The 13,972-nt window shown below is 41.6% G+C and overlaps 1 protein-coding gene across 4 annotated transcripts in view; it reads right to left on the bottom strand.

Annotated features, from left to right (window-relative positions):
• nphp4 (nephronophthisis 4) overlaps positions 1-13,972 on the bottom strand; it is a 191,766-nt gene that overhangs the window by 123,969 nt on the left and 53,825 nt on the right. For all 4 annotated transcript variants that reach the window (XM_024384500.2, XM_042303891.1, XM_024384503.2 and 1 more), the window contains exon 6: positions 8,906-9,042. In XM_024384500.2, coding sequence (XP_024240268.1) covers positions 8,906-9,042 — 137 coding nt within the window. The remainder of the gene's footprint in view (positions 1-8,905; positions 9,043-13,972) is intronic.

Raw genomic sequence — 13,972 nt, 5'->3', positions numbered from 1 at the left:
TATACACTATGGGACAGCCACAGTACGAGGCACAGAGGCAGTCGTTTTCTGGACCATTGCCTGTTTGAAAGAGAACGCCCATAAAATGTCACATACGATTCTTCTACACCTAAATCTTATGTCTTTAGGCATTAAAAATCTTACAAAAAAAGCATATGAGCCTAGTTTGTTAAATGGAGTGGCTGCAGTTCCAGATTCTCTGGAAAACCGATTTGCCGTGGCTAAAGATAATGAGATTTCTGTGCATGTGCAGGATTTGTATTTTGTTGATATAGCTGGTGCCCACCTCCACTGCCTATGTAGCTGCTGCTCTGTGTTCCGCTGCTGCTTCCCCCTCCTTGAAAGGCGATGAACGCCTTTGTCTGGTGCAGCCTACAAACTTCATGTTGTACACAAAGTCCATGTTCTAACTAACTATGGCATTCCATGCCTCAGTAGGCTATTAAGCATAAGTGCGATTTCATGTTCTTATTCTCAGGAGAGGAGTTAGGCTACATGCAGCTATTTACATGTTGTACACAAAACATGATTAATTTTTTTTCCACCCCCAATGCAAAACTCAAGTCGTGAATTACATGCAGCCATCTAGGCAGCATATCAAACACGAGCAAGATACAGAGACGCTGTCTAATTAGCGATTGAAAATGTTTTTTTTTTCTTTGCAACATTGGCTATGCAGAAGGCAGACAGGCAGTCAAAGTAGTAGTGTTATTCATTAGCGTCTCTGGCTAGTGGCTATGATATGGCAGCAAATACAAAAATCTGCCAACATCATCAGACAAAACGCAGATTGTTTTTGCTCCAGTGCAATGTGTAGGGACTGCATCCTGCTTGTGCAACTGCAATATCCATTACAACAGCTAGAGAAGGTTTTAGCCTTCATAATGGCCTTGAATGTTTAGCTGTGCAGAAAAATGAGGCAGACATAGGCTGGGTTCGAAAGCATCAACACTGTGATGCATCATGGGTAAATTGTGGCTGACTGACTGATCTACAAATAATCGTTATTTTTGATGCAAGGTGATTTGTAGAGCAGTCAGCCTCGACTCGCCTTTAAAGTCGGCTGCAATGTCGAACGTGTCCACAGGCTACATCATCATGGTTCAGAAGAGGGTAAATAAAGAGAGAAACGTGAAGAGAGGTCGAGTGTGAACAACAGCGACGTAGAAGGAAGTGTGTGCCTAAAACAACCCGTGGAGAAAGAGGATTCCAGGGGGGTGGAGCCTGTTAAAACAACAGGCTCCATCCTCTAAATATCCATAACCTTTTTCAGTCAAATACAATTACCAACAGTCCTCATCACAAACATAGCATACAGTTTGAGTATGACAACCATGACAAGAAAATAATGCAGAGAGAGACAAACAAAACAGCCGTCATTCTAATTACAATTCTTATTCTATCTATGCTGGAGGCAACTCAACACTGTGATGATTAAAAAAAATCATTGCCTCCAAGTTCCTTCTGACAACAGAGTGGCGGCTGGCAGTATAAGTGTTACAAGAACCCCACAAATGATTGCTTTCAGCTACATTTAGATTACAATTATGATTATGCCTTCTCTGGAATCTATCTGTTCGCTTACTCTTTCAACATCTCCAGTGTGAGGAGATGACAGGAGATGGCACCGTTTTATCTAGGACAGGACTGTAATGAAGTGATTGAGGGAGAGAAAGTGCTGTCTGAAGCTTCTAACAGGCAACATCTGTTAAAACCCATCCCCTCTCTTGTCGCCCCTTCCACACGCACCCTTCTCTCATATCTGTCTATCCACCTCTCGCACTCCATCTGACACGCTTTCTTTCTCCTATATCCCTTCCTCCCTCCAACTCTGTCTATCCCCTGGCTGCTGCCATCACAGATTTGTTTTCCGATCCTAAAATGTCAATATTTTAAAGCTAAGAAGCTTACAGGGAACAATTAAATGGTCCCTAAGTTAAATTATACTCCATTTCCTCTGTCACAGAAGAGGGGAGTCGTCCGAGTGATGAGCGCATAGCGTGGGACACAGGCGAGCCAGAGCTCAGGACACCCTGCAGCTCCTCTCGCTCTATCCCCACTAGACAGCTTTTATGTCTCATCTGTAAAAAAAAAAAAAAATGTTGATCATCATTATGATGTAACCCGTGACACTTTGCTTCATGAAAGTCCAATATCTTGAAAATATTACTGCTGATATGTGACTTTATCAACAGTGGACTAATGAAAAAAGTGAATTTCCCCTTTAACTGGCCATCCACGGGAGATGTCCATGGGTCTCTCTCTGTTGCTCGCTCTCTGAGAGTCACCACCTTTGTTAACAGTGGTGGGAGAAATTGTGACCCGGTCTCATCATGCTACCGTGCGTACAGCGTGGTAGACTAGTCGTAGACACGTGAGCACAGTGGATCAAGCCGCTGTGACAGCGCAAACGTCTTAGTTATTTAAACTACCAGAATTACAGTTTGTTTAAAAAAAGAGACAATATGCACAGATGAGACTAGGAGGCAATTTATTGCCATGCTTTGTTAACAGTGTAAACAAAGTAGTTGGTTGCTAGAGAGTAGGGTTGTTGTTGTTTTTTAGCTTCCAATTCGTGAAGTAGCCCAGTGTGGGAGTTGTTCAGAGAAACCAGAACATTCTGTTCAGTCAGGAGTTCAGACGAGGAGAAAATGAACTCTTCTACATTCCAGCTTTTTCAATGGCTGAGTAAGAAAATGATGCCTTAATAGACATGACCTTGGGGGCCACGAGAATAAATGCTTTTTCTCTGCAAAATACATAGGTTCTTAATGCTCCTTAGAAATCAGCGAGAGAAATAAACCCCCTCCTTACAAGTCAAAGACAATTATATTAGAATAAGATATCTTATCTCTTCACAGGACAAAAAAAGAAAGAAAGTGCAAACATTAATGCTGAGTGCTGTAGTGGTGCACATAAAGGTAACACCTCAGACCCACCTTGGGATGAGGCTTGAGGCATATTAGCACTTTCTCAGGGTTTCAATATTTACATTTCGATTACAATTAAAAACAAATCCAGGATTTGAACATACATCTCGAATATTACTAGCCTGTTTCAACCCGGCATTTAAAAAGGAGACCAAGGCGTTATCTCTGTTACTTATCGCCAGTGTAGAATCTTGTTGATTCAATTTGTACAATGTACTGGCTTGGCAAAAATTGAAATATTTGGTAAGCAAAATGTACTTTTACAGAAAGAACTGTCAGTTGAATAACATGGAACTGACTAGAAAGTAAGGTCATTTAAACAAGGGAGAGAGCAGGCAGTGTGCAGTGTCCTGTGCTGTTCATTTTGAAGAAATTAAATGGGATCCTTAAGGAGAATAAATTGGTTTTTGAAGGTTATTTGTGTTCTGATGCTGCAGATGAAGTAAGTGTGCAAGTTATTTGATTGGTTGAGTCAGGGGTTTTAGTCAGTCAGACAGAATGAGACTATAAAGTAGGTCCAGCGTCTGGAGTACAGAGGATTTAAAAACATAACATAATACCAGTCGTAACCATTCATACAGGCTTATGTCACCCTTAAATCATGTCTTTATGTTTTGGCACAGAGATTAATTTGATGTCAAGTGCAAAATTCAGCAAATACAAACTGTGATGAATTACAAACTGTGATTAATATCAAACTGTGATTAATATTAAAGTTCAGCAAGCTGCAATGTATAGTGTTATAACAATATGAAGGCATGTGACATAACAAGTTGGGTTGAAAGGGCTGAGTCAACCCTGAATAAAATCCAATCCAATGTGCAATCTCAATAAGGGGTTAAGTCTCAGAGCATTCATCTGAAAAATGGGGGACCCTCTCTGAAACAACTAAATTAATCTGAATTGTAAAATCAGCTAAATAGGGACTCAAAGGCTAATTATTTTCAAAATGTTTTATTTTTATACTAATCTTAAAGATATGAGAACTCTGTCAGTGCCGACAAGACAAGCCCATTAGAGGGGTCGTTTTGTGTTTCTCTGTGTGTGCGTGTGCATATACAAACACATGCTAGTGTGCTAGCATGTATGTGTCTGTGAGCATGCTATCCTGGGTGTTTGAGCTAGTGTGTGTGTGCGAGCATGTTAGCATGTTTGTGTATGCGCATGCTAGCTTGTGCGCACGTATGCTAGCATGTTTGTATGTGAGTGCAAAACATGCTACCATATGTGTGTGTGTGTGTGTGTGTGTGTGTGTGTGTGTGTGTGTGTGTACGTGTGGCGGTGGAGGGAGATGCCCAAGCTGTGGACATTAGCTTCCTCACACAGAGGTGAGTCATCCTTCCCAGGAAACACAGTTGAACCATCATTAGCATGCTGTTGTCATCCTCCCACTCCTCTGCTCCTTAACACATTTTAACTGGCATAACGCTTCTGCTGATGAATCGCATTGCCCTCCTGGTGAAAACGCAGCCCACGATTCACTATCAGAAAATATTGAGTCACAAGTCGACCAATATAGCCAGCTTATAAAATTATCCCACTTTTTTGTTGCTGCCCTTTTCACCAGAGTATACTGCTTTAGTTAGGGTGGTTGGGGTTTCAGGAGGTACCCTATTCCCTGATTTAGTGCACTATTTTTGACCAGAGCCCATAGGGTTAAAGGTCACTTGAGATGGACAGCATTGAGTGTTCCCTGATGACTCCACTTGACTAGACACTAAAATCACTGGCAAGAGAACATATTAACATAAGGAAATCTTTTAGGAGGTGGTAATGCCTATTGATCACACTCCTGGCCAGGAGGGTTCGGTCAATGGCGCCCACTCACGCCGCTTCCCTGATGCTCATTTGTTTTGACTGCTAAAGTGAGACAACACACGCTTGAAGATGATTAAAAAGAGCCGGGTCCCAGACTGTCCCACATAGGTTCCATTATAGATTTGAGTATTTTGCATTATAGTTGTTGATACAGAATGCTGAATCTGGACACCTCTACTGCTAACCTCATCTCATTATTAGAAGGTTATTATAAGGTTCAGATGTTTCCTAGAACACTCAGGTCTTCCCTTTGCATGTCTTGTTTTTCTCCATTGCTCATGTTGTGTAAAACAAATACTCTTCGGTGCAATAAAGGTTTCAATCATCATCATCATCATAGAACCCAGAGGAAGGAAGAGCTATAATAATGAAATAATAAACAGTAGGTTCAGAGACTTTGTATGGGGGTGGCAGGTAGCCTAGCCATTAGAGACGCGGGCCAGCAAAGGGAGGGATCGTCGGTTTGAATCCCAGTTCAGACTGAAAAAAATAGATGCGGAGTGAGCTGGCAAACAAAGAGTTTTGCGGTTATTATTCACTGCCCTTGAGCAAGGCACTTGCTACAATTGCTCTGGGTGCGCTGCACTGTGGCTGACCAATTACTTCAAACCGCTACGGTGTGTGTGTGTGTGTCTCAGGTGTTTGGGTTATGAGCATGAAGATAAGTTTCTGTTCTCTGTAAGTTAATGGACAATAAGGTATTCTTCTTATTGAATATTTGGGGGGAGTAATATTTTTGTTATTCTTCTAGAGAGAGATAGCGAGGGGAGATAGGCTTTATAAAACGTCCAATACAGGCAGGCCTACTGTATCCAATACAGGCAGGCCTACTGTATCCAATACAGGCAGGCCTACTGTATCCAATACAGGCAGGCCTACTGTATCCAATACAGGCAGGCCTACTGTATCCAATCACACTGCTCGTTCTATAATCTGCTTTGGAAGTTGTAATGATTAAGGATAGCAGGAGTCAGTTGGCATATGTAGAGGTGTACCGTACCCTAACCCGTCCAAGCATTCTCACAGGGCAAAAAAAGAAAATGTTTCTGAGTGACGTTTTCCTTTTGGGCTTTTTCTTTGGCACACAAACAGCAGGGGCAGTCCTACTTTGAGCGTGTTTCCTTTTATTCTGGAAATGAAAAACTTTATTGAGTTTTTGCTTTGCTTCTCGCAATTGATGAGATTTGCCTAGGGGCATGCAGTTTTGCCTGCGGCACGGTGTTTGTCCTCTTGCTTCTTTTTTCTCCTGCTCCCATTTCGGTCCTTTGATCGCTCGCCAAGACATTGGATACAAACATCATGGGTCCTGACTGAGACAATGGGTCTGGCCTGATTTATTGTTCTAGGTCTAGGAGCTCCGCTGGCTGTGAAAGCATCTAGGGGTAGATTAGACAAATACAGTTTAAGTGTCCCCAAGCCTGGGGCCTATGTGCAGGAGGACCAAATAAAGAGAACACTTTGATCGACTCTCTACCCTACCTTATCACAAAGGGTTGGAAGAGCCACCGAGTTCTATGGATTCTGGATGGCTCAAGCTGCAGAATGTATAGACAAAATAGCCTGTCGAGATAGCAGTTAGGCAAGTGTTGGCATTCTAATTGCACTACAACAAAGCCATGACATCTACAGTAGCTACAGAAGACCTAAAAAAAACAGATCCACAAGGCCTTTATACTGTATGCCAAGTGAAAATGTGCATTTTCAATATGATTTTGTTCTCAATACAATGTATTTAAGAACTGTAAAGGGAGATATTTTGGAAAGAGAAAACAAATACTCTTCTCTTCCTTCACATCCACCGTTCTCCATTTGTGCTTTAGTCTGCCTTTCACTGAGCACTTGAGGCTGATGCAGCATGTACGGTGTCAGCATCACCTCCCAGATAGCTGGATGATCTCAATCTAGCACAAGGAGTCGCACTTCTCAAAAAGGTCACACACCCGTACATACATACGCACACAGGTATGTACGCGCACAATCGCTAATTAAAGTCTGCCGTCACCCTCGATGCTGCATGCATTATCACCTTCCTCAAGACGAGGTGCGGAGAGAGGCGTCAGCCCCACTGAAGTTTCACAATAGAGCACAAACTGAAGTCAATCTGACTGTTTTAACAAAATCCACATTACCCAGTTATGAAGACTCACAAAGGAACAAAAAGGTGTCAATGATGAGGGAGATTCATTTTTAATAAAAGTGATTAATTTCATCACACCGGTCTTCCTAACTCACAAAAGGCAAAATGAAGTTTTTCGTCCAACAGCCTTTCATTTGAGCCGTTCTGCCTCTTCTACTCTACCGGAGATGTGTTTCTCATAGTTTCATTTCAAAGTGAGCTAGGCCCAGCATGTGTAGCTTGGCAGACACCAGATCCTTTTTCAAGAAGACATGGTACTGTAGATAATCATGTTAAAAAAGGCTACCCCGGAGCCACCCAAATCCCAATTGTCCAATCAATCTGGATATATGCACGCTCACCTGTCCAATGGCATCCTTGTTAACGTCCCTCGAGCGACAACAATAGTTAGTTTGTTTCGTATGAGACACTAATGAGAAATCCATGTACCAGTGGGTCTTTTGTTATGGGTTGTTCTGTACAGTGCAGATTGGTGCATTGACTAGCGCAAAGCACTTATAACAAAAACCTGAGAGCAATGTCAGAACTGATCAATGTATGAGTACATGAATAGCAGAGCAAAATATAGGCCTGCTAGCTTTGATTTTTAATCTCCCTCACTGTATTCAAGTTCACGGGTTCAAACTGTACTGACGGAACACTTTCTTCATGAAGTGGAAAAGCTTCAGGTAAAATGATTAATTGCTCCGTGTAATTGTCTCTAGTTAGAAGGTTACAGCCAGGTTGTGCTCACTAAAGATGAACATATCGATGCACTAGCTTTTGTAATCCATAAAGGACATACATTCCACTAAACTGTCATTTCAGTGTGCGCACCAATGACAATGTCTGCCTGTGTCAGAGTTGTGTGTGAAGGAGGATGACAGATTGAATGACCACCTATCAAACACATATCTTTAGAAGGTTTATGCCAATAATTGCCAATTTGCAAATAAATGCAAATAATACAGCACCAAAAGGCCACCGTTCTGAACAATCCAAAGTTGCTCAGAGGGTGTACTCCAAAGCCTGACACACACTAGCACAGCCTCTAATGGCCAAGATACTACAGTGAAGCCCTTGATAAAACATAACGGTGAGACGTGCCTTATCAAAACTGCACGTGGCTCAATACTGCTCCATCAGGAGGGTTCAACAGCGGGGGAAGAGGCCGTGCTGAACACTGGGACAGAGATAAAGGGGACTGACAGCATCATGATATCAATTTATCAATTTTCTGCCGCACGTCACTTAAGATAGAGCAGATATATAAATAGGACCGACACAACTGCACTGCGCACAGAATAGCGAGCGCATGGCTGCATCTGTCAAACATGGTTACGTCTCCTTAGACGAAGAGAATAGACAAGCCCTGATTTGCTTTTGGTAGCTATAAAAGGACTGTGTTTGTGACAAATTTTCAAGGGCAAAAATTGAAGGTAATTGGCAATCCATGTTTTGTATTGAGTGAGAAATGCCTCTTGCATGTGTGTAGATCTTTGTTTTGGTCGCACTGTGTGATGCGTTGTCATCTACTTCTACACGTGGCTGCAGACGCGTTACATAGAAATCTCAGAATCAAGAAGGAATACAGTACTGCCAAGAGCAGGTTAGTAGAATCTGTAGCTAGGATCTGAAAATATTCTGTTTGGAGGAATGGTCTAAGATCCCTCCCAAATCTCATAAAACAATTTTGAAAAAGGCCCAGTGTCATTATCCTCGTAAGGGGAGGGTGCTAGAGTATTGAAAACAGGGGTGCCAATCATTTTGACCCCCATCTTTTTAGCATTTCTTTTTATTACTTGTTAAATAAAATCTGAGCAAAATAAAATAACTTCACAATTTTTTGGAACATACAGAACAGCTCACTATTTGCATTATTTATTTTATACACAGTCTTTTTTCCTCATCTCTATCAACATCGTAATTATGGACCCCACTGTACGTCAGAAAAACTAAGAATTATTGTAAACAATCACAACAAACGGTGCCCCATGTGAGTAGCATAATTTCCACTCGGATCATGTAACATGGTTCCTACCGTGTTGTGGCAGTCCGTGCTGACATGCTGCAGCAGCTGGCTCTCAAACTTCTCCAGGGAGGGATGCAGAGAGATGGACAGCCTGTCCAGGAAGCAGGTGAGGCTCTTCACCATGTGGGGCTTCAACAGGGAATCTCCTAGAGGCAAAGTACAGGTAACTGCCAAAATAAAGGAAACACCAACATAAAGTGTCTAAATAGGGCATTGGGCCTTGGCATAGATTCTACAAGTGTCTGGAACTCTATTGGAGGGATGCGACACCATTCTTCCATCATTTTGTGTTCCGTTAATGGTGGTGGAAAATGCTGTCTCAGGCACTGCTGTAGGGCAGCCCAGCCCCTAAAGTGACTCTTTACACTATATGAAAAGGTTTTGTCTTCTCAGGAATTCAGCCTTCTCTGTGATGCTCTCCACATCCCTCATTCTGTCACACCTCTGTGAAGTTCCTGTTGTCTTTACATCCTGTAGGTCTGATATCTGATTGGAAGTTCAATTTTACAGTAATACTATTGGCCAACAACTCCCGAGTTGGAATTCAAACCGCTCTGATTTTATAAAAGGCACTCAGATTCATTGTCTCTTCTCTATGTTTTTGACATGCTGTGGTGAGATACACTCTCAATCTTCCTCCCTCTCTCCTCCCAGAGCTATGGGCCATTGATAATGCTATGGTTTCTCTCTCTCACTCTCTCTGTTCATGCCTAGACTAATGCTTGTTAATGCCTTGTAACTTAAGCTTTATGCCTTGTATAATGTAATAATTCATTCATTCTAAAATGTTATTAAATCTATTTGACTAAGTATTCCGTTCTCAGACCCTTCTTGACATCCCTATTTCCATAACTCAACTATAGTTACTTGCATTTTGCTAAAACATCTTTATGGAGTCCGATAAACATTTTTAATAGACTTTGTCATATTAATACATAGTCTTATTATAGGTCACATGAGGTATATACTGTATATAATATAGCCTATATAATAAATATTACTTCAATACACACACACACACACACACACACACACACACACACAACATTTAAAAAGGCAATGCAGCCCCTATTTCAACGTAATTCCTGTTCTAGAGCAGCGATGCTCGTTTAGGTTTCACCTCCGAAAAATGATGCAGGCTACCTATACCTGTTCACAAATTGGGATTGGGAAGGAGTTAGATATCTTTGACCGAAGTCCCCACTTAGGGGATGCACTGTTGAGCGCAACGTCCCGAGGGGTCAGTGCTGATTGTACAGAGATTGTGACAGCTGGTTGAATGGCGTCCCTTGACAAGGCAAGAACAAGGTGTATGTCAGGAGAAGTGCAGAATTATCAAAAGGAGAGTTATACTTGGAATATAGAGGAGGAATGGAGGGAAAAAGAAGCAGAGGAGGTCAAAGAGAGAGAGGGAGGAATAGGGTGAGCTTGAGTCAGTGAAAAATGGCGGGAAAAAGGGAGATGGTTTGTTAAAGAAGAATGGTAGAAAAAGGTGAGTGAGATGAAGACAGGAGGAGAAATGGAAGTGAATGAGGTCAAAGTATCGGAAGTGGTAGGTGTGTTGAAGTTCCTGGAGCCCGAGGCTTGCACCAAGGGTCAGGATAAAGATGAGTCTGACAGTAGGAGGCAGTGAAGAAAGTAGAGGAATATGGGTCAAGGGGGAGGGATCCTGAGAGGAGTGGTGTGAGTAGTAGATCTGTACCAGTACAGAGGGGTAGGCCAACAAGTAATATGTTTCAGTAAGATTGGATTTTAACATTTATAGTAATGGTTATCAACAGTCCTGCAGGGGTGGAATATAGGTCACAGAAAATAGAGGTTGTGGTGGCAGCTACAAAGAGGTATTTGCGTGTGCGAGACTTGACATCCAAAAAGTTGCCATGCACCTGTAAAAATGATTGCTCAGATGTGCCTTTTGAATTTTGAAGAACTTAATAGATTAAAATAGTGGAGTAGGGTGAGTGTAGATGGTAGGGTATTTGTTTATTTAATTTTTCAAGCCAGGTATAAGGGAGTTATACTCCAGCCTAGTAGGTGGCGGTGAAGCAACATTTATTGGATGCCAACCGCCCTTAAACCTCGTGGAAGAAGAAGCTAGGACAGGCGGGAGGCAGGGGCGCTTCAGTACAGTTAATAAAGAAGTTAAAGACGTTGGAAGTCAGCCGCCGATAAACCCCACAGAAGACACTTTTTAGCCAGCTAGTCTGGTACACAGCAGGCGTTAGCAACACCGTTGTGCTAGCTAACTACTTGAGTATCGTGTCTTACTTTGAATGCACTTTATAGGCCAAGATACTTGGCAAAACAGCGTGGTAGTTTATGATAAAAAAATTTAAAAAACGACACAAGTTTGACCCAATGTGGGCACTGCACGCACCTCTCAACAGACGTTAGACAATTCCCCCAAACCTACACACAGGGGTGCTAAAAGCTTGATTTTCCTCTCACCTCCCCTGGAGTTATACTGTTTTGGCCCCGGGGGCTATTCTCACACACATATATATGTTTGTGTTAATGGAGATTGCCGCTAAACACATTTCCCCAGTAGATTCTAATCAAGTTTTCTAAAGCTACTTTGATGGGCAATTGTATCATTCACAATATTATATAATACAGTATAACGTTATGACCATTATAATATGACAATACATTACAATGCTTGAAAAATAAATAGCTTAGGTGCAATCAAATGAACAATATAGCCTCAGCCTTAGACTTCGTTTTTTCAAGTATCCTATGACATTAGATATCTAGCCTTGTCGATGTTCAAAGTCTAGTGAACCAACAGGACGCGCAGTCTAGTGAGCCACCTGTGATGTGAAATAAGAAACCTGCATTTGGTCACAGAAAGGTGTAGTGGGGAGGGGAGAATTAAAAGTGAGTAAGGGGAGAAGCTCGTAGGTGACAGTCACTTTTCAAACCAGTCTGAAGGTGGTAGACTATCTCTCATCGAATATATATATTTTTTTGCATGATGTAACAAAGATTGTTTTCTCAAAGAAAATAAAGTAATTGTAAGGGAATAGCACGGTGGCATAGCCCGTTTATTTTCAATGTAGCTGGACACGGAAAAGTTGCTCTGTTGACTCTGTAGGCAGCCTATAATTTACGCAGAGCTCTCCATTTCTTCAAAGGACAATGATGGACTTCAAATGGACACTAATGAGTAATTAAATGCTATGAAAATAGGGGTGCCTATTCAATTGAATTTATAGTAATGGTTATCAACCGTCCTGCAGGGATGGAACGTAAGTCACAGAAAATAGAGGTTGTGGTGGCAGCTGCAGAGAGGTATTTGGGTGTGCAAGACTTGACATCAGAAAAGTTACAGGGTGTGTTAAGTGGTGGTGTCCCATCCTTTCAGGATGTTGGCCTGAAGTAGGAGTAAATAGATTTAAATAGTGGAGTAAGGTGATTGTAGTAGAGGGTAGGGTATTTGTTTATTTTTTAAGAAAAAAATTAAGCAACGTATAAGGGAGTTATACTCCAGTCTAGTAGGTGGCAGTAATGCAACATTTATTGGATGCAAACGGCTCTTTAACCTCATCAAAGAAGGGATTGGGAAGGAACGTCGAGGGATTTCCACGTGGAGTGGAGAAACATCAACAATTAGGGCATGAACAGCTGTGAGAATGTTGGTAGCTAGCATGCCAACCTCATTTAGTTAGATAATATTATCTTTTGTTGCCGTTTTTGTTAACTACACTGTTTCCAAACGATAATCCTGCTAGCTAGGCTATGGCTGGTTCTGGATTTATCATAAGCATTTGGGGAAAACTTTGCCAGATGGAAAACAGTATATTTCACTTCGCCATTTATTGTGATCTCCAAAGTTTTGGCATTTCCCATAAATTGCGACCTCAAATCCGACGTAGAAATAATAAAGATGAAGCTCAGGTAATATGGATAATAGGGATGTAACAACTCACGGATACGCATCGGTCCCAGGTTCAAAAAGACATGAGTGCATCGGTCCATTGGAGCCGAAACCGATCCAAATAAGCATGCGTTGGTCAGAAAACCAATTCTATGAATCACGGTTTCACTAATGATTTTTTACTCATTGTTCTATTCTGAAAATACCGCTTATCTGTTGTGACTGAATTGATGCGTCCTCTACTTCCGTTCAGTAGCGTTTCCAACGTGTATGCATGTAACCGCCTATGACTGTTAGATAACAGTGCGCACACTGCGGGAGACAGCTGCTTGCGCCAACGAGGTAGGCCTGCGAAACACTTTCAACATTCTGATGCTTTTAAAATGGCTTTTGTAATGTCAAATCCTAGGCTTTATTAGTTGAGTGACAACAAATGGAATTTGCTTGGTCATTGTTACCAAATGCGCTGTCGAAAATTGTTTTACGGTAGTTTTGTAGCATACCGGAGTGGACGCAACTCACATCCAACTGCTGATTGGGGTTTTCAAATAATTCCGATTTTATTTAGATTGCTCAGGTTCACCATAATAAATAGTTTTGCTTTAAACTGTCAGTGTATTTGGTCATTTTTACATGAACTGTGTAATTTCATAAAGGACAGAATAATTTATTGCGAGCAGTGCGTGGTCGCATTCATTAGTCGGAGCAGGAGAAGCAGACAAAAATGTCTGTGAAATTCCAAACGGTCTAAACCATTGGCTTTTTAGACTAGATTTCAAATCCAAAACTGCATTACATGAATTGTCTAAATGCCATGCTACATTCTAAAGACAAAAATTGACATAGTACTAGCTAAAAACATTTATCTGCATAAATGACAAGTTAATCAGTGGGTGATGGTGATTTCGGATAAAAAATTGCCCCCACCCATGATAGTGGGTGGTAGATGCTATGTCTGCGATTTTGGTTCAGCTCAGGTCCACACACCTGCACAAACATGGCCACTCAGTTTAGAGAAGTAATTTCAGACAGATCCAGCTTAGAGGGCCAGCCCATCAGCAGCATATATTCATTTAAAATGACAAATGTTTTCATGCAAAACATTTGCGGATCGAATCATATCACATCAATTCGTTCCCTTAAACTGAATCGCACCGAATTGTTTCAAACTAAAACATACCGTTCCTGTATCGGAACCC

The sequence above is a fragment of the Oncorhynchus tshawytscha genome, linkage group LG22 (genome assembly GCF_018296145.1).
Source record: "Oncorhynchus tshawytscha isolate Ot180627B linkage group LG22, Otsh_v2.0, whole genome shotgun sequence".
In the NCBI taxonomy this organism is placed as follows: Eukaryota; Metazoa; Chordata; class Actinopteri; order Salmoniformes; family Salmonidae; genus Oncorhynchus; species Oncorhynchus tshawytscha.
Note: the sequence above shows the minus strand (reverse complement) of the source record. Positions and strands in the feature narration are given on the sequence as shown.